At 43.8% G+C, this 19966-nt stretch overlaps 1 protein-coding gene across 7 annotated transcripts in view; it reads right to left on the bottom strand.

Moving 5' to 3' along the window:
• MCC (MCC regulator of WNT signaling pathway) overlaps positions 1-19966 on the bottom strand; it is a 192822-nt gene that overhangs the window by 2616 nt on the left and 170240 nt on the right. For all 7 annotated transcript variants that reach the window (XM_068667631.1, XM_068667629.1, XM_068667630.1 and 4 more), the window contains 4 exons: positions 17665-17899; positions 11704-11910; positions 10675-10772; positions 611-733 (listed from right to left, as the gene is read on the bottom strand). In XM_068667631.1, the coding sequence (XP_068523732.1) occupies positions 611-733; positions 10675-10772; positions 11704-11910; positions 17665-17899 (663 nt within the window). The remainder of the gene's footprint in view (positions 1-610; positions 734-10674; positions 10773-11703; positions 11911-17664; positions 17900-19966) is intronic.

Consider the following 19966-nt stretch of genomic DNA (forward strand, 5'->3'; position numbering starts at 1 on the left):
AAAAACTAACATGATGTCTGTGGCATCTTGCGCTAATTTATCAGCTGCTAAGTATCGTGTATGCCTCCACCTTGATTCAGCAGGGAAGCGTGTGGTGGGTGTTCTTCCTTACCACAAGGGCCTTCGCTACTAAACGTAATTTACTAATGAAAATTACTCTGTGGACTTGCAAGAAAGGCAGGTACAGTCCATCATATTTGCAGTTCATCCAGACCTGCTGACTAAGCTGTGTAAGTGTGACTATTGAACCCAGTTTATTAATAAGGAGGCCGTAACCAGAGAAAAAGAAGCAAATTTAAACAAAATAACAAATTCATATATCTGACTAAATGGAAGAATTTAGTTTTTTGTTTGTTTTAATATTAATAAATTTACTAGTAACTCAGTTAAGATTAACCTATTTATTTTCCCCATTCTGCTTCTGGCTATGTAGTCTTCAGCATCCTACAAGGGACGCTTCTATCTCCCCCACGTCTAACCTTTAGGATTCAACTTGTGTGAATGCAAGCATCTAGAAACTGGGCATTATGGCAGGGGGAAGAGTACAGTATGTTATGAGAACATGGCAAAAAAAATCAATGGTCCATCCATTTGCTGGCAGATCCTTTACCTGTTTGCCCTCTTCAGGTCATTGACGAATTCTGCAGACTGCTGATGTCTGATTTCACTGCTCTTTGTGAGTCTCTCCAAAGCACTCACTAGCTCTTGCACTCTAGCTTTCAGTTTCTTCTCCCTGGATCAGGAGAAAAAGAGAGAGAAAACTACTTTCAAAACAGAAATAACACTTCAGCTTACAAAAGCATGGGTGGTAATCAAGTTTCTTCCTATGTTGTTCAGCCTTCCCACAGGCTGAAAATATTTTCTTTAACACTACCTAGACAATGCAGGAGGCAGTTCTTCTGTTAAACTTCTCCAAAGACTGAGTTTACACAATTCACCATTTTAGAATATAGGCTCAGAGGTGCGGCAGACAACAGAGAAAACAAGCTTCTCTGTTGGATCATGTCCCTCTATGTACCAAATCACACCAACAAACAACCACAAAGAGAGTTTTATTTAAGCATGCCGGGAACATGCCACCTTCTACGTCTTGAATTAGGTAACAAAGGAAGCTATGAAGAGAAATCAAGCATGGTGTAATCGCATAGGAGTTGTAATAAAAATTAGAAGAATTACCCTTAAATGTAATTTACTGAATCTCTTTTCATTTAGAAACTACTACAGATGGGGAGCAATCCCACTGATTTCAGTTGCAATCTCCAATTTACCCAAGAAATCTAAATGACACTCCCTATTACAGTAGATCACTGGGTTCTTTGGGATCCAGCAAGTCCAGTCCATACGGCAGTAGGAAACAGAGAAAGATGAGAACAAGAGAGGAGAGAATATACAGAAAAGGGCAAGCACAAGAAATACAAAACAAAGAGCACAGGCACCTTCTTCTACCAGCTACTCTCATTCAAATAAACTACAGTAGCAATGTTTAAAATACCAATACAACATCATTAATTACCATCACTTAAAATGCCTACACATTACTAACTGGAAACTAATTATAAGAAGCGTGCCAAGACGGAAGCAAAATATAAAATATCCTATCTCTACTAGCAAAAGAAAATGTGAACAGCGCAGAAGTCCTAGGGAGGGGTCAGTGCAGACGCGTGGGGTTTGAGCTGGCTGTAAAAGCTTCCCAGGGCAGGTGGGATGAGGCAGGAGCTTCCTCCCGCGGAGCTCCCCGGTACAGAGCTGGGGTCTGGCTGCCCACACGTGTTTTGGCACAGACCTGCGGCCTCCCCACCTCTTCTCCTGGGTGCTGGTGCAGAGACCAAGGAGCCTTTCTCTGAAACTTGCCCTCAGGGTGCAGGCAGCCCTACAGCGGAGGCTGCTGGGCCCCGCGGGGAGCCCCGGAGCCGGGCAGCGCAGTGCCGGCTGCGGCCGTGCCGGGGCAGCCTTGCAGCGCTCGGCGCCAGCCGCGATCCGCCGCCCCCGCAACAGCAACAGAGCGGCTTTGACACGGGGAGCCGGGGAAATATCCCGAATTAAAGAGAGGCCTTGTTGGTGAGCAGCCATCGGTAGTCGTGACACGTCCCTGCCCCGCAGGAGGAACACGCAATTTTCAAACGACGCCGTCTTGTTCCTCGGGGGCTGGAAGCTCACCGCCCCCCACCGCGAGTACAAATTTCGTGTCTTTGCGTTGTATCTCAGCTGGTATCAGCACCGTCTGCACTGGAGATTTACGCTCTGCAACGAAAACAGGAACCAAACAAACGCAGCCTCCACTTGTGGCGTAAGATACACCAGAGATCAGGCCCAGCAGAGCTCTCTGCTGCCAGCCCACGAGTGTGTGGCACGCGGTGACACCAGGACTGGGTGCACTCACAGCCGGGGGCTCTGTGCCCTGCACTGCGACCTGGTGTGTGCAGCAACAGGAGGCACGTACTTGGATGGGGAGAGAAGGAAACTAAAATCGTTGTTAGTCGATGCAACATGATGTGTGCGAGGCGCAGCTGTGAGAACACCCTGCGCAGTCCCGTGGGAAACAGCCCCGCGGAGCCCCGGTGTGCTGGCTGTAGTTCGGGTCCGCAACAACCTCCTGTAACAAAAGCTGCGTGGAGAAGGGACACAATGGAAAGACCTGGAGGAGCTTTTCACACATGGTGAAGTTCGGCTGCTCCTTACAGAGGCAGGAGAGCAGCCTGCCTGTTCCTGCACCCCCACCCGCCAGCCCCAGCTCATGGGGCTAGTTCAGGGGCCGGGTCTGAACCACCCACCTACACAGTGACAGAGGGCAGAGCTTCAAACCCGGGCGCCTCACAGGCAGATCTACCCCGCTGGGACACACGTGCCCCCTGAGGGGCAGCGGCAGGACCCGGACAGATCTGCTGCTTGCTCTCGAGGCCAGTGGGAAGGGCACCTGCTCGCCTGTGCTCTCACCTTGCTCTCAGGGAAGGCAACAGGCAGCTTGGCTGCGCGCACTGAAATGCCCCAAAATCTTGCACAAACAAGGTATAGGGATTTACTGCTATGCCTACTGCTCCTGATTTAAAACACGACTGTCCAAATATTTTTACTTAAAGTGTCATTTCACAGCAGAAATATCACCTCGCTAGAGAGACACAGCAGCAACAGCAAAGGCGCAGTAAATAATTTGTTTTATCCTGGAAAATGGGGATGCCTATATACCTGCTCAATGGCTATTACTCGCATAAACACTTGAGGTTTTTTCCCAGAGGGCTGTGCCTTCTATTTTAGTAGCAGAGTAGAGACCTCGGGGCTGTACCTCTCTAGTGGGTCTGCAAATGCCCTGTCCTTCATAAAAATCCATGCCCCATAATGCCAACTCTTCTCACTACTCTTCATTTCTAACATTAATTAGTTCTGTTTGGACAGAGAATTGTCCTTAATTGTGTCTTTCTAGAGCTGATGCTCCAGTCTGGCAGCAAAAGCTAGCGATAATGAATCCTGAGGTGCTCTTTTGTATTCCTTCAGCGCATTACAGTTAGCTGTCTTCATGGGATTTCTAGCACCACTTCACTGTCCTGATTGCTATTGTAAATCAGTAGGATATGAAGAATCAGCCTCTACAGGCTTAATAAAACAGCATATTTTAAAACAATAGCCTTAGTCATAGGCAGCATCTTTCCAGGATGAGGCAGTGTCAGACCTGTGAAGCAGGGCAGGAGCTGCATTTGGTGTGCCTGCCAGGCTGGGGAGCAAGGCAGGGAAGCAGCCTGCACGCCAACCCCATACCTCACGCTGCTTTCCTGCCCCTGGGCTGTGAGCACAAGAGGATGGATCCTGGCTGTACTTGAACGAGAGGAGAGAAGGAGAGGCAAATATTTTTAGGAGAACACTATTGCTGTGTGATCCCCCAACTCACAAGTTAACTGGCCTGCAGAATCAGCCCTGCTTTCTCTCACCAGCTCCCCTTGCCCCGGGCTGCTGCCCCGGAGGAGCAGGAGGCACGGCCTCGGGCTCCCAGCAGGGGCAACAGGCTGGTGACCTGACAGCACTGGTCCCTTCACCCCCAGCACTGGGACTTCACTGCAGGGCACTCGAGAAGTCAGTGAGGGAAATCCCTGGCTACAGCTTCCAAGGAAAAACTCAGAATAAATGTCTTCGGAGGCCTAGAGCCTACTCTGACATGCACCACAACCAGTATGCTGAGTAAATGTGCCACATGCTGGTAACAAAGACTTTTGTTTTACATTTTCACAATCAAAACATTCAGTGGACAGTTGTTAAATGGTTTTCAAGGGCTTTTTGTTTCAGGCTGGTTTCAATAGAAAGGCGAGCTGACAGGGCCTTGCATTTTCTCTGGTTTCAAGGCTACCGCTGCACAGGAGGTGGAAGCCTGCCAGAGCCACGCAGGAAATTATACAACACAGGGCACATTTCTGTCAGTTTGGCCTCCATACAATGACACCATGTATGGACCAGGGAAATGTAAGCAAGATCCTGAGTACCCTGTATTTTCCCTCCTGTCTGGGCTTTTCGAGACATGTTCGGGTTTTATATGCCAGAAACCTTCCCAGGCAGATTTTCCTGCCCTTGCTCATCTCATCCAGAATTCCCCGATGTTGCAAACAGGAAGCTGCTCTCCCCTGGCATGCAGAAAGATGATTTTCCTGCCCTTGGCTTGGAGTGTACCCAGCTAACTCCCCTCCCGGTGAAAGAACCAGCTATCACCCCTCTGCCCTGGCATCAGGAGCACCTGTAGCTCTTGCCAAATGTGGCGCAGAAGAGGAATAACAAGCTCTCCCTGTGTCAGGAGGTAAGGCAGAGGAGTCAGGGGCGTTTGGGGCCGATGATCCTACCTCTCAACACCCCTAGGAGCAGCCTTTCCCCACAGAAGCACAAGCACAGTGACAAGCACAGCCCCCAGCCCCTGGCAGGGGAGCACCTTCTGCAGGGCCCCTGGCCAGGAGCCCGCTCTGAAGGGCCGGCCCGCTCCCTCCCTTCCCCCTCTGCCTTTTCCAGCTGGACAGGGTGACACGTAATTGTTTTTTCTAGGCATTCGGCTCCTCTTTTCTCAGGAGATCGCGACTGGACATTCGAAAGGAACGCAGATAAATTCCTCTCCTTTCATCAGCAGTTAGGTTTCCTCAGATGTTAGTTTAAACATCTGATGTCAGACTTGCATGCAGGGCCCTCAAGCCAATGTGAACGCATGCTTCCCTCTTGGTTTGTGTTGGCCTGCTAAGGAAAGCAACTAATATGTAACACATTCTTGGTGCTGTTAGGAAGCAGCAGAACAACACTGTGCAGACACCAGAGGAGTGTTCAAACTGCCCTCTCCACATGCCGTGCCTTCCTGCCTCACCCCCGGGCCCTGCAGACCCGAGCTCACCCGTGCTGCCTGCTGCCCGGGCAGAAGCACCCTGCTCTGAGCACGCAGCAGACGGTGGGTGCTTTAAAACACGCTTTGCTGGCTTTTTTTTTGCTTTATTTTTTGTCAGGTGCTTACACTGGGTCTCAGGAGCCAGCGGGTACCAGGTGAGGTGAGATCCTGGGAAAAAACAGAGCAGCAGCAGAAAGCGAGGACGGGCCTGGGGGAGGCAGCAGTGTGCCTGCCGCGCTCCAGCCCCCCGCCGTCCCTGCCAGCCCAGCCTGGAGGCTTTCCAGGCCTGGAGCTATTTGGAGCTCCCCGACAATGGTATCGGAGCACACAGCAGCTGAGATAACCACTCAGTGGTACGGAGAACTACTTATTCCATGTCAATAACACAGAGAAAGACAAATGACAGTTATCTGTGATGCACGCAGGAATAATAGCTACCCGGGGCGCAGCCTGTCTCTGGTATCACCGTGAGTCATTTCTCTTCTTGCAGGAGCCCTCCCAGTGGGGCTCTCGGGGGGAATTTCCACAGCACGCCGGGCCCCTGAGCCCTTCAGGCAGCCAGGGGAAACCACAGCAGGAGGCTGCACAGTCATAAAGCAGACAGATCCCTGAAATTTGCAGTGACTGCAACCCATGCCGTGTCTGGCTTTCAAACGTTTCACAGTTCCGCATCTCCCCATTTAGTGGGCGTGCAGTGAGAGCCTAGGAATAGGCAAATACATATATATTTAAAAAAAGCAGCAGGTGATGCACTGGAGAAACTTATCAGTAGCTCCTCCACAGACCTCCCCATCCCTTCCCTTTTATCCACTGAAGGCTCACGCTGTACTTTGGAAAATAAAGAGGATTTTACTGCCTCAATTGTTAAGAGTCGTTTTCAATCTGCATTATTACAATAGGATGTGTTTTAGCTGTTCCTCTTTTCACTTCCAAGAGCTGGACTCGCTGATGGTCAAGATGAGCCCAAATTTCAGAGACGCTTCCACCTACCACTGGATCCTGCTGCCATGAAAATGAGGGTGGCCCCTGCAAACTCTGACAGGCGCCGTACCGGGACACAGTCACGGCCAAGCTTTGGCGTGGCTTGCTGTTGAAATGGTTGCTCTCCCGAAACGAGAAGGTTGGTGCAACACAGGGCTGGGGTCTTTGTACGGACATGAGGAGCCAGAGCAGCGCTGTGTCTCGGTAGAGCACACAGAAGCCACTGCAGTAAGGCAAATTTTCTGTGTCCCACTGGAAATACCTGCGGTTTCCAGTTCCAGAGAGGCAGTGCAACAGTTCTATGGGGGGAGGAAGGGGAAGAGAGAAACCTGTTTGCCAGTCCTACTGATGGCTCCCCCTTTCCCTCTGCATGGTGACTTTCCAATTAACAGCATCACTTAACATCTTCTCTGGGTCAGAAGTCGTCAGGGATGGTAAATGTACTGCTTGTTGTGCTGCCAGATGGGAAGTCACCCTTTTGCAAGGTAGACACTGAAACACATCGAGACTGCGATAATTCGTGTGACCTTGCACAGCCCTCAGAGATCATCACTTTGTGCCCACTGATCACCCAGCTGGGGTCTGAACAGCCATGCTGGCTATAGTGTGTCTTGTCTGCCGTGACTGTCACCTCCCTTCCTGCCCAGATATCCTAAAAATCTTTGAACACGTACATAAAATACAACCCTGTGCAGGAAGAAAAGCTACCAGCAACTGGCAATGCAATGTGAGGCTACAGTTACAGCATTCCTACCAAGGCTTGGGGAGAGGGAGAAGTTTCAGCCTTGCCAGCTTGGCCATTTTTCACGAAATGAACAAACGTAGTTTGGAAAAGAAAAAAAAAATAGTTGCCCCACCATTGTTATCGCCCTGCTAAAGCAATTTGCCTTCTGGAAATGTTCTTATTGCCTCCTCCCTGCCGTATCTAATGCATTTACAACCGAGTATGTGCCCACTAAGTTAAATGCTCACACAAGTAATCCTCAGGGCTCCTTTCCCCTGCTGCAGCAGAGACGAACACGCCAGCGAGGAACATGCAGTTTTAGGGTCTCCCTCAGAGCCTGTGTAACACGCCTGTCTTTGGGGCACTCAGACCAGATCCTCTCTCATAAAACTGGCCTCTGGCACCATCACTTGTGCGTCAATGCCAGGCCATAAGGCTGCTGGGAATACAATTCAGCTCTCCACAAAAATAAAGTATTTCCTGCCAACAAGCCTGTTTATGGATGTGTTAAGCTCAAGAGAATGGTATTTAGAGGCTTCACGTCCAGTGACACATTCCATCATTCCACCAAGGAAGGAGAGGAGGAAAAACAAAATTGCCAAAGACTGGCAGAAAGTATTTACGCTTGGCTGGAACAGATCCTGCCTCTAAACTCGCGGCCCAAGCCTGCGATGCCACTGCCTCGGTCACCCAGATGTAACTTGTACAATAGGGAACTTGCAGGTAACTTGGATTTCTGCTCGTCACCACGGCGGTCATGGATTACAAAAGCCATTTCTGTGGGAAGCCTGTAGGATGGGTTTTAATGCTAAACACTGCTCCGGGAAACCCCGAGTCCTACTACAACAAATATGCTATGAAACAATACATGAAGAATTGCTCCTGCCTTGAATTTCTGCTGATGGGCAGGACCAGTGGAAACTCAGGGAGCTTCAAGACACGTTGCTGCATTCCAGATTTAAGGGAAAGTCCACGTCTGCAGTGAGAAGATAGGCTACTTCTGCAGACAAAACTGTTCTGCTGCAAAGCTGTTTGCAGACTATGACCGTACAAATGCTTCCCAACTACACTAAAATCCAAACCATAACTGCATCCTGCTGTTTTATTTGGGTTTCACTCTATTTCAATTAACTCAGAAGAACCTGACAGCTCTGCAGCAACAGAAGGACAGAATGGGAAAGCAGCGGTGGGGGGGAGCTGCCAGAGCTTTTGTCTCTGTGAGGATGGGATGGGGAGAGGGGCAGCAAGCAGGGCTGCTGATTGATATCACATTCCCTCTCAGAGAGAGGGAATCAAAAGCAAATGGATTTTTGAATCACCAAGTCCGAGTCTGGTCACCTTGCAGCTGCTGGCTGTCCCCTGCACCAGTGTCTGCTGCCTGCGGGAACGGCAGATAGGCTCAACGGCTGGTTGCGTCCACTAATTACAACCAGCACTGAAATACTCCCAAACATTTGCATTTAAATGTTGCCTCTAGACTGCAGGCTCAGTGTGCAAGGATTCACTTCTTTTGCGTCTTCCTCCTGCCACCCCCCAAAAACACGGTTGCTGTGCAAAGTATTTTTTTCATTTTTAATTCTGGTCCGAGTTCTTTGGTGGTGGGAAGGTCCAAGGGGAGCCACCGGGACCTCCTGGTTCACAAGCAGTGTCAGCACGTGTTTTCCCATGCAGGCAGGCAGGGCACTGAGGAGCTGGTGAAGAGTTAAATCCACTTCTCCTTACAGACTCCACTCACCTCAGGCTGTTCTGTGTTGTTGCAGCACAGAAGAATACCTTGCAATTACTTTGAAAACTCTTCCATGGATCCATGAGGGTATAAATTTCATCGCATCTGAGGCTCCCATTTATCCCAGTACCACAGTTAGGAATTGCTGGTATTTTTTAGCATAGCTGTTGCTAAACAAGTTCCATTGTGTTTTTCCCACGTGCTAGACAGACTTTCTACCCATTTCCAGACAGAAGTCTTCAGGATAAGGAGACTAAGCATTCAGGCTGTCTTGGCTGGCACACTGATTAGGGAGAAAAATACCCTGTCCATACAGCTCACGGAAACTGTGCTTGAGCCCCACTGGCAGTTGCAATCACATTTAGTACAGTCATATTTCCATTACACAGAGAGCCTTCACTCCAAAATTTATGTACAGTTTAATCCGATTATTTTTCTTCCCCATTTCTGCCTGACAAACTGTACTTGCTAGGCCCCTGGCTGGAAATCCATGCTAATCAACTTAAGGCATAGTAGATAAAGCAATTTTTTTTCCTCTGTGTTGTCAGCAAACCACATTTCATGACTTTACTCGAGTTTCTACTAAGGTCACTGGCATCTTCTCAAAATCCAGGAAGAAATAACAAGACCAGGAAAAAGCTACAGTTTGTGTGAATATAGAAACTGCCAGTGGAACTGCTCACTGGACTGGACTGGAGTGTGGGGGAGTCCATGGCTGTGAATAATGTTTATGCGAGTAACTTTGTTGATGGTTTTTATCCACCCCCACAAAAATGATAGTTTTAATTATTTTAACCACAAAATTTTGTCTCCTGCATCAAGCAAACTAAGTATTTAGTGACTGCCAGACTATTAAGAAAACTAAGTATGCAGTGACTGCCAGACTATTAAGCCAATGGTATGAGATATATTGATTTTGCAGTGGTAATGATCCTTACATTTTTACGTAATGCCTTTCAGGCTTAAGTGTCCCTAAGGCACACTGCAAGTTGCACCTACAAAAAAAGCACTTCAGGACTGAAACACCAGGGCTGCCTGACAGGATATTCTACCACCAGAGAGGGAGCAAACAGAAAAGCAAAATACACTCTTCCCAGACAAAATTATTGATAGCACTTTGGGCAGGTTCAAAATACAATAACCTGATTAGACATTACATAGCCATGTCTTACGTAAGGTGGAAGAAGTACTAGAAACAACAATCGAAACAGTAATGTATTGGTCATGAAGTTTACCAGAGTTGGTGCAGTGAGAACTGCTGCACAAACAAACACCTAGTTAATGTGTAACTGCTGAAAGCTTTGGCTAAAACCTGGCTATTGATAAAAGCAGTTCATCAAAACATCAATTTTCTCTCTCATTAGAAAGCTAATGTTTCTTCCAACAATGTTGTTTGTAATCAAATTGTGTCTCCCCTTACATACTCAGGAGGCAAATGCAGGATCTGAGTCATCAAAATCACTGTTAATTCCCACTCCTGTAACTCCTTCCCAAGTTCTAACCTGCAAACAACCTTCTTAGCCAAAGATCAGAATTCAAATTCCATCATTATTAAAGGTTTTCTGCATGCCTTCAAGCAAGTCATGTCACTGGTTTGTGTCCATGTTCTTGCCTGAATATGGAACAAACTTCCTGTTATTTCAAGGGTTTCTTAAGGATAAAGCTCACCTGAATTTTAAAGACCTTTAAGAGGAATGGAACTGAGCACCATGGAAGGACTTTTATCAAGTTAAGAACATGAGCAAAAGAGAGGGGAAGATTAGAAGAACTTTGATCCTTTTCTATCTCACAGGAAAAATCTGAGATCAATCCTAAAAAACACTTGAGGGTATGGCTTGGAACTAGAAATCTCACCCTAGACCCACAGAACAAGTCGTGTCTCTGGTAAGGGAAGATGCTTACCGCCTGAGTGCGTTTGTGAGTTCAGCAGTCAGTTCACTCTCGTTGTACGGTCTCAGCTCAGCTAGTGTTAACGGCGTTGCGGTGCCATCGCTGCATTCCTGAGAAGTGAGGCAAGATCATCTCCATTGAATTCACTTACCATCTTAATGGAGAAACTCTTAAAAAGCTCTATGTACGCAGCTACTTTTGAAATGGAGGTGAAATAAACATCAGTGTCACAAAAATACAGCAGCACATCAGTATAGCAAGCAATGGACTAGCAAATTAACACTGTTCTATTGTTCTAAATTGTTCTAATGTTTCCTAAACCACCACAGTTCACTGATTTGCAAAATTTTGCTATAGTGTGCATAAGGTGGTGCCTCACATTGCTTTTGACCTCACACTTGAATCAAAAAATGTAGATGATGTTTTGTCAGAAACAGTTACGTAAGGGCACAGTTAAACACTACCTCTGGATTTTATTTTTAAGCACACTTAGAAGCACTAGAAGAACAAGAGTAAAGTTTTTCTAGATATCACTATTTCTTCATGCAAATTATTAGTGCAAATGCAGAAATCTGTTTATTTTTTATTATACTAAGGGGAAAAAAAGTTTTAGGTCTTGAATCATTACTGATTTTCAAAAGAGACTGTCATTGCAATGCTCTAACTGCTTCACAGAAATGTGCTCTAATTTTTCGTGTTTGAGGCTTGGAAAGAATCATGTTTTATTTAGACTCTTCCACTATCTGTTTCCAGTGAGTGGCAACAGGCAAGACATAACACGCTTAGCCACCGTAGTTTGACAAGAGTGGCTTTGTTGTACTCCTCCCCAGAATGACAACCTTATTTTAGCCCAGGCTTAGCAGTAATTCTCACAAGTCACAGGATGGAAAAAAACACCTAACTACCAGAGAACAGAGAAAAGACATGAACATACAGACAGAAGAGCAGAATGATTAACATGCTTAAAGACTGTTATAGAGAGGTGGGGGACACAATCAATTTTGTTTATGCTGATTTTAGAAACTGATTTTGACTCCTGACCTTGCCCAGCTTGTCCTTGCTTCCACTGCTTGTTGAGCTGAGAGACCTCATTCTCTGCTCTTTTTGCTCTTCCACTTCAGACTTCAAGTGCTCGATGTGAACAAGGTAAGCCTGTTCCTGGGCCTCTCGAGTGCTCAGTTTCAATTCCAATGCTTTCTTCTCTTTTTCCAGTAGGTAAAGCTGCGCCTTGAGCTCTGCCATCTCCTCCTGATGAAAAAACATTAACAGCATGATGTTTCATGGGACTAAATACAAAGAAGGTAAGATCAAACAAAGCGTTCTTCCACTACTTGAGTGTTCTTTCCATGAAGAACACTGTCAGCATCCAGAAGCCTTTTTATGACTGCACGCCCTATTTGTCAGAAGGCCACTATGTTTTAAGAGTTAGTACCCTGAGGTCATCCCTCCATCTGTCTCAGATATAACGTGATGCCTGAATTAGAGTTTTGGGGATCTGAGAGGGTTGCCACAGCTGCTGAAGTTTCTTTTGTTCTAGCTTGCACTTCTACCTCGCCCTTCATCCTGGCTAAGAACAGGAGTGTCTGATCTGCTCATCAAACAGCTCCCTAAATGACAGAATCCATTTTTTTTTTATTGATACATAAGAATTAGAGTTGGTTTATCTCCTTACAATGGAATATGTTTGAGGGACTAGGACATCAAACACAGATGACGTATTCCTGCCTCACACTAGTAGCCTCTGCAGTAGAACAAGTTAATTAACAAGTAGAAAAAGGGCAACTGAGTATGGCATCATCAGATATCTATTTTTAATATTCCTTCTCTAGATGGCCAGAATCCCAACTACATACAACTGGACGGTCACAAAACTGCACTCTCTATTATTCTTCCATAAATATTATCCACAGAAAATGGATACTGGTACCTCATAAAAGGGAACTCAATTCTGAAAGCTAGTTCTTGTGTGCAATTGATCTACCATTCTGATATTTTTGTTATTATAACACAACTGCTATGTGGGGAGAGTCTTCTGCTCTAACATCTACTCTGACAGTGACTGGGAAAAAGCATAAGAACAAGGCATGAGTGAGGTGACCCTTCTTTCAGCACTTGCTCCCAACCTCCCATGAATTGCAGCAAACTCAGAGCTTTCTGAGTAAGAAGGCCCTTGGTGTTTAAGGACTCTTCAGAAACATTTCTTCCATGGAATGCCTGATTATTCTGAACTCATAAAAACCCAGCACCACAAAGCCTTTAGAGAAATAGCCCTAAAACTTAATGCAGATTATATTAAATAAATAAATAAACGAACCACACCATCAAATACACAAAAGACCCTCAAAATAACAACAACAAAAAAGTCAGAATCACATTCTCATTATTAGGTCATGGCAAGCTCTAGTCCATCCCACATGTTAATGGTGATTTCATGCAGTAACACAGCTCAGTACAAACTTGTTCACTTTGTAACTTCTCTGAAAGAGGGAAGTTTCCTGTTGGATGCCCAACCTAAAAACAAATCACTACTTTTTATTTATTTATTTATTTATTTTTAAGGAAGATTATATAAACAATGTCAAGACCTATACAGATTTTCTCTGTAGAAGGAAACGTGTTCCTAAAAGAAATTCATTGTCTGGTTTAAATGTAGACAGTGCATACATGTATAGTACAGTTACAGAGAGCATACTGTAGCCAGGGTAATCACTGCCTTGTTCAGAAATACCATCCATGCAAAAATAAGATCGACATCCTAAAAACCCTCAGGCTTAGAAAGGTTTTATGAGCTTTAAAATCATTCAGTTTTTCATCTACTTGTTTGTGGATTGAAAGTTAGAAACACAATCTGTTTCATTCTATGTGGTTTACAGAAATTCAAATGTTAGGCAAAATTAACATTCATTTCCCTTGTGAACAGTAAAAATGTAAATAATGATGAGGCAACTTAGTTATAGCAACTTAACTGGATTGTCTGGTATACTTACGGCATATGCATTTAGCTTCTTAATCCTCTATTTTCAAAGCCATTAATCTACTTAGCCTGTTCAGTGAATGCTGAGAAGTAGTTTAAGCAGAGTATTTTGGCACTTATGTGAAGAGAAAATATTCTTGACAGAGGGGTACAGTCAATCTACATGGGAGGGACATGACACAATCTTCCAAGACTAGAAGATGAAGCTAGGCAGATTTAGCCTAGAAAAAAGGGACATCAGTGTTCTAAAAGAAGGAGGAAAATTTAACCTCTGCAACAGTGGATCTATGGAACTTATTTTATTCATCACTTGAGCTTTTACTTAAAAACGGGATGTTTGTTTGTACATAGCTAAGAACAAATCTGAGGACCAATGGTGGGTTAATTACTTCTTTTATGAAGACAGTAAGCTTAGATCATCGCACAGTCACTGGGAGTTCACAAATTTGTATCCTGTCACAAGAGAAATACGAACTCCCCAAATGCCCCCCCATCCGTTAGTTTTTTCCTCTCGAGGCAATGGGACCTTGAAGAAGAGATGCAAAGAGAAAGAAAGGGTAAAGTGGAATAATTGAAAGGAACAGAATTGGATGCAATGGTAAGGTTGAAATTTAAAACTAAAACTACACCTGAAGATTCTGGTATTGACACTTAAAATCTGTGAGACAGGGTGACAACTTGTAACATTCCACGCGGAAAAAATTAAGTAACTCTAGTTTACTTAAAGAGATAATTAGCCTTTACATACACAATAATTGTTCTACGAAAATATGTTTTCTAAGATAATGTCCAAGTTTCATTTCAATGACAGTATAGCCTTTGCATATCTACTACCATGCTTTGTTTTGTTTTGCTTTGTTTTTAATTACACGATGCTAGTGAATTATTGTGTAATTTAACGTAGCAGCTTCTTCATAGCATGGACCTGAAGCAAAAGTGGCCCGTACAAAATGAAACACTGAAGGAGGAGGTGGACAGCTGTTGCTCTTCCAGATGATTGAAGACAACTTGGGTAACCCACACAACTTCATGAGCTTCAAGTGACAAATCACTCACTTCAGAACTAATTCACTGAATTACGTATATTTTGTATTTGTAGTCATATTCCAGTTTTGAATTTGGGTGAAAACTAGAATGAGAATGAAACATCCCAACTCAATATAATCAGCAACACCACATCATCCTCCAAATTAAAATTTGTGTTGGATGTAGTCACATCAAATTAATAAAACTGTGAGGACCCTTATGTGGCAAAAAGTTCTGGAATTCATGAACAGGGATGCCAAGTGGATCACTGTACACAAGGTGAAATCTTTCAGAAGAAAAACAAGTATTGGAGTTGATAAAAGTGGTGTTCTGGTTAAGCGTACTTTACTATAAACGTGTCTAAGAGTGCTAAATGTTGTAACAAAGGTGGACAAAAGTATTTTTAACATTTTCAGCAAAGAGTAGACTAATCTCAAAGCAATAATCACCACTTGTACACAAAAGAGGAAAATTATCTGTGTAGAAAGTGGAGTCTTCTTAAATAGGTTATATGTACTTTGAAATGCAGAAAGACTACAGACCAAGAATTATTTACACTCATCAGAAATAATCTTTTTGCTAAATGGGGCATAAAAACAACTGACCTCAATACAAGACCCACAGAATGACGACAAACCACATACAGGAATATATTTGGAAACATGGTTAATTATTGCTTGAAGCGAAGATGTGGATTTTGCAGAAGCACTAGTGGACCACTAGGTCTTAGACTCTGGATCAGTTAAAAAAATAAACAAGGCAACAGAAGAACAGAACAAAATATGAGGCTTCCAAACACCAGCTCCAACCCATCCTTTTGTGGATCTGCTTCATTGGTAATAAAGAACAAATGGTGTAAAAGTATTATCAGAATTTCATTAGCATAGATGCAAGAAACAATATAACTGATGCAGTGATCAGTTTTCCTGTGAGTTGTAAATGAAAGTTGACAGAAGGTGCAGCAGAGATGCTAAGCAAATGCAAGTTTCAAGCAGAAAGCAGCAGGTCATAAGACTCAACAACACAGCAAATCCTTGAGCAGCTCAATCAAGCTGTATCATCTTTGCTAAGAATGCGGGAGAGAGGAAACAGATAAAGAGATGCTACATGATGAAGCACAGATCGGTACATCTGCTTCAACTTAAAGAAGAAAGCAAACGTATACTATTCTGTATAAACTACATGATCCAAATAATAGATAAAATACTACACTCTGAAAGTCACAAAGCCTGTTTGTGAGTCCTGCCCATAGATTTAGCTTGGCACAGAGATGAGCAAGGTGTAATGCAGGCCTAAGCAACAACCATGGATGGTAATAAGTTCGCACATCCTCTTGGGACCAAAGCATGCAAAATGTAGCTCTGACTCCATCCATGCTTTTTGTAATGCTTTACATGCTGAAGAAAGGCGGGAGCTTTCAATTTCTGTAGAAGCAGAGCACTTACTAACAATTCCTTTTCAAGTTTTGATGAGATTGAGTTTTCACCATATCCCTTTCAGAAATCTAGAGTTTTTCTGCAGTTGTGAATTCCAACAAACTACAGCAAATGATAACCAATGAACACTACTGTCATTTTCTCTGTGCCTGAAAGGACTGAAGGTGAAGCTAGACACGTGTAAGATGTGCATCTATTCCAGTATGCACTGCACTGAAACAATCAAGAAGAAAGATGACTTCTTCTGGAAACAATTCCTGCATTGAAAACCCAGTGTGCTAGGTGCAGCCAAAAGTTATGGGTGGACACCTTATGTCAAAAGCAAGTTAGATGATTGTTTAGAGAATTAAGGGATTACCAGCACTCAGAACTGTGCCAGAATTAATATGGAACTGTGGGTGTTCTCATCACATTAGGGGAATGCACGGGCAGTAATCACAAGGGATAGCTCTGCAGTTTGCACTTACTAACTGGTTTAAAAACAGAGGTAACAATAGTGTACACATACCACATGTACTATTGCAAAGCTATATTGTCAGCAGATGGAAGGGCAGTGCCACTAAGAATATAATTGTCATTACTATGCCACCAGTAAGCCAGCACTAAGAGACCTAAACAAAAATCTATAGCTTTAGAAACTTATAAAGCTATCAGGATTTGCTGCCCCAGATGACACTCTAACTGACACACCTGCCAGTAGTTGACTAAAATATGACTTGCCAACAAGCAAAAATTAGACTTACCTGAACCGAACCAAAACCAGACAACTTCCAAATGCAGACACATGGTTACATTCCCTTTAATATGATGCTATGTTTTAGTTCACATCTCAATTTACAAAGTCAATACAGAAATCAGGTTTAAAGTGCTATAAGTTTTGTACCTGGTGAGTAAAGACCAGTTTGTCTAGATCCCACCTTTACGACTGGGCATGCAAAGCAGGCTCAATGGACTGGAGTTTTCTCCTAAAACCTCTGTTCCTGTTAGTCATTACAACTTCCACTCTTTGCTCCAGCTACAATACAACCTGAGCTACTAATCGCAACACGCTGTCTAGAACAGCTCTGGAGCTGTGACTGCGTAAAGCACTATGGATGATAGCTTCTGACAGACCATTCTTCCTCCCACAGCAATATTAAAAGGAGGAAATTTGTTTTGCTTCAGTTCACAAATATTTAAGATGCACATTTGCACACAAGTAAGTGAAGTAATGAACAGTCTCTTGGGAAGTGCTGTATCATGCTTTTGGTCACCCTCAAGCGATTCAACTGCCGTATCTCTTCGAGAGAGCATCTGGTTTGTCAAGGAGAACATTCCAACTTCAGAGCCACGGATGAAGTCTTCGCCTAATTCAAAACACCCATATCTCGTCATTGCTAATGCACTGCCTTCTGTCACTTTCTGACTCCTGGATTTTCAGCCCTGATTGTTCGCTTCAACAAAGTAACCCCTTGTTACCCAGCAATCCCTGTAAGTGCCTCCCCTGTGTGTGACATTCTTAGCTTGTTTTGTAGCACAGGGGCATTGTCAGCAATACAGTTAGCCTGTTGCACATAATTAAATTACCTTCATTGCCATAAGTTCCTGCATCAAGACTGCATTTTCCAGGTCTAGCCTCTGGCTGTCTCCACGAGGTTTAACGTCATAACTAAGGGGATCAATGTGGATACTCTCCAGCTCCAGCATTGTTAGTTTCACTGCTGCCCTGTCATTTTTCAACTGTTGGATGTAATCCTTCAACCGCTGCTCATCCTCCTTTGTAAACTCTGTATCACAACTGCTTGCAGTTGAGCTTGTAGTACTAGAAAGAGAAAAAACAGTATTAAAAATTAGGAACAAAATTTGTATTTTTATATCACTCTCCCAATATGAACACGTGAGTCTTACTTAGAAGTTCACAGAAAGGACACGTACTGCGGACTGGATGATGCAATATTCAGAAGATGCAGAGGGGTGTGCTAAATTCAGAAAAGAAATTAATTCTCTAAGCTGCATGAAAGAATCAGATCACGTGACAACTTCTCTGAAAAGCCAGATATCTACTGAGATGTAACTGAATTACTTTTTAGAGAACGGTGTCTTCTGAAATGAGTGTTTTAAGATTTCTCTGCAATACCCTAGCAGAGCAAGTTTCTCTCTGCTGCTCAGCCACTGAGTATTCATCTTCTTTGGGAAGAAGCATCTGATGAGAAAAAAGAATCAGCCCTCTCCTCATTTTTATCTGCTGATGGCAATACCAGTTACCAGGTCACGTATTTCTTAACAGACCATTATAGGAATCAATCTAAGAAAAAATCCACCAGGTGCTAGCATCTTTCTATCCATGTTAAGGTAGATTCCACAGTATACTGACATTTTTTTAGGTTCAGAGAGGCTTAAAGTCATAATTCAGCAGGATTTTAAATAAAAAATCATCATCAGACTTGCCAGATTTTTTCTATGGGCATGGTTTCAAACAAATGACTGCCCATTAGCCTGCCCCACAAATGTTTATGAAGAGATTACAGAAAGGGATAACTAAGGTCTTGGTAAGAGCAAAGGTGTCTCAGTGCTGCCTCCCCACCGACAAGCTTGCCAATGCTGTAGGGAGCCAAGACTGATACAGCTGTAGCATTCCAGGGCTCAATACAGTTGCAATAACACTAAAAGGAAAATAAAATGCTGTGTTGTTTCTATAACCTCACTCAAAGCTGCCTGCTGTCTCCTGAGGTCCTGTAATCAGCTGCCGGGTGAGGGATAAGTCATCCATTAACTGTGTTTGTCTGGAATGCTAGATGATCTCAGTTATCAGCAGGGGAATAAATCACTTTCTGTATCAAATTGCACTGCTGTTCAACATTTTTGTAGGAAGAAAAGAAGCCCCACCCGCTACGTGCTGTGAGAGTCAGGATGATGTCCTAAAATATCTTATGCATGTGAAAAATGGAAAGCCTATGAAGATAGGCTTGATTTTTTTTAATTTCTTTCAGTTCTACTTCAGCTAAAGCTGCACTGATTTTTAAGTGCCTGAAATAATTGCTAATCTTTCCACACATTCCAAGCACAATCTTGGAAGATATGGAGAGTTGGCAGGTCTACAAAGATTTCTCAAAATCTTTTCCCGTCATGAAATATTGCATTGCACTCCTTTCCTACAGTCCTCTAACAATTTCCCACTATTCCTATTTATTTATTTATTTATTTTTCCTTACAGGTGCCACATTTACCACAATGCTGGTAAACCGGCCTTTGCTTTTGTTTTCATTGATTTCCATCTACCATGAAACACAAAACACCCAGTACCTTGGCTGCATTGAAACTCTTTCAGTTTGAAGCATTTTTTTTTCGTATGTGCTCTTTATTAGAGAATCTTGAAACACTTCATAAGCCTTGCTTTGCTAAATCCACTGGCACCTCTCATAAGTAGACACTGATGTAAAAATCTTGGGGGTAGACAATGTGAGAAACATTTATTCTATACTGAAGTCATGTTGCAAGTTTCCTCCGCACCCAAAGACAAAAATTGCACAGCTTTTCTGGATTAAATGTAAAACAGCTGTTGCTGGAGAAAGGACAGCTTTGAAAGTCTACACAGGCTTCAAATCTTGGGACACAAAGAGCTCCTCTTATTTTTTTTTTCACTTGTAAAGAAAATCTACCTCTCCTGCTGGGAATGAAACACAAGCAAAAATGTTGATAAGTCTATTGTTGTGTTAGGTTGAAAATCATACTGGATAGTCACAGATTTTGGCCCTTAAAGACCTACGGCTGTGCAAGTATATCTTAGGGGAGTGCAGTCCAAACTAAGGAAGACAGTCTGGGTTGCTGCCAGGGATACTCAGGCTGCTTTTACTTCAGTCCTGGCTGCCTGCCTGCCTGCCTGTCTGCA

This window comes from Anas acuta, chromosome Z, assembly GCF_963932015.1.
Source record: "Anas acuta chromosome Z, bAnaAcu1.1, whole genome shotgun sequence".
Lineage (NCBI taxonomy): Eukaryota > Metazoa > Chordata > Aves > Anseriformes > Anatidae > Anas > Anas acuta.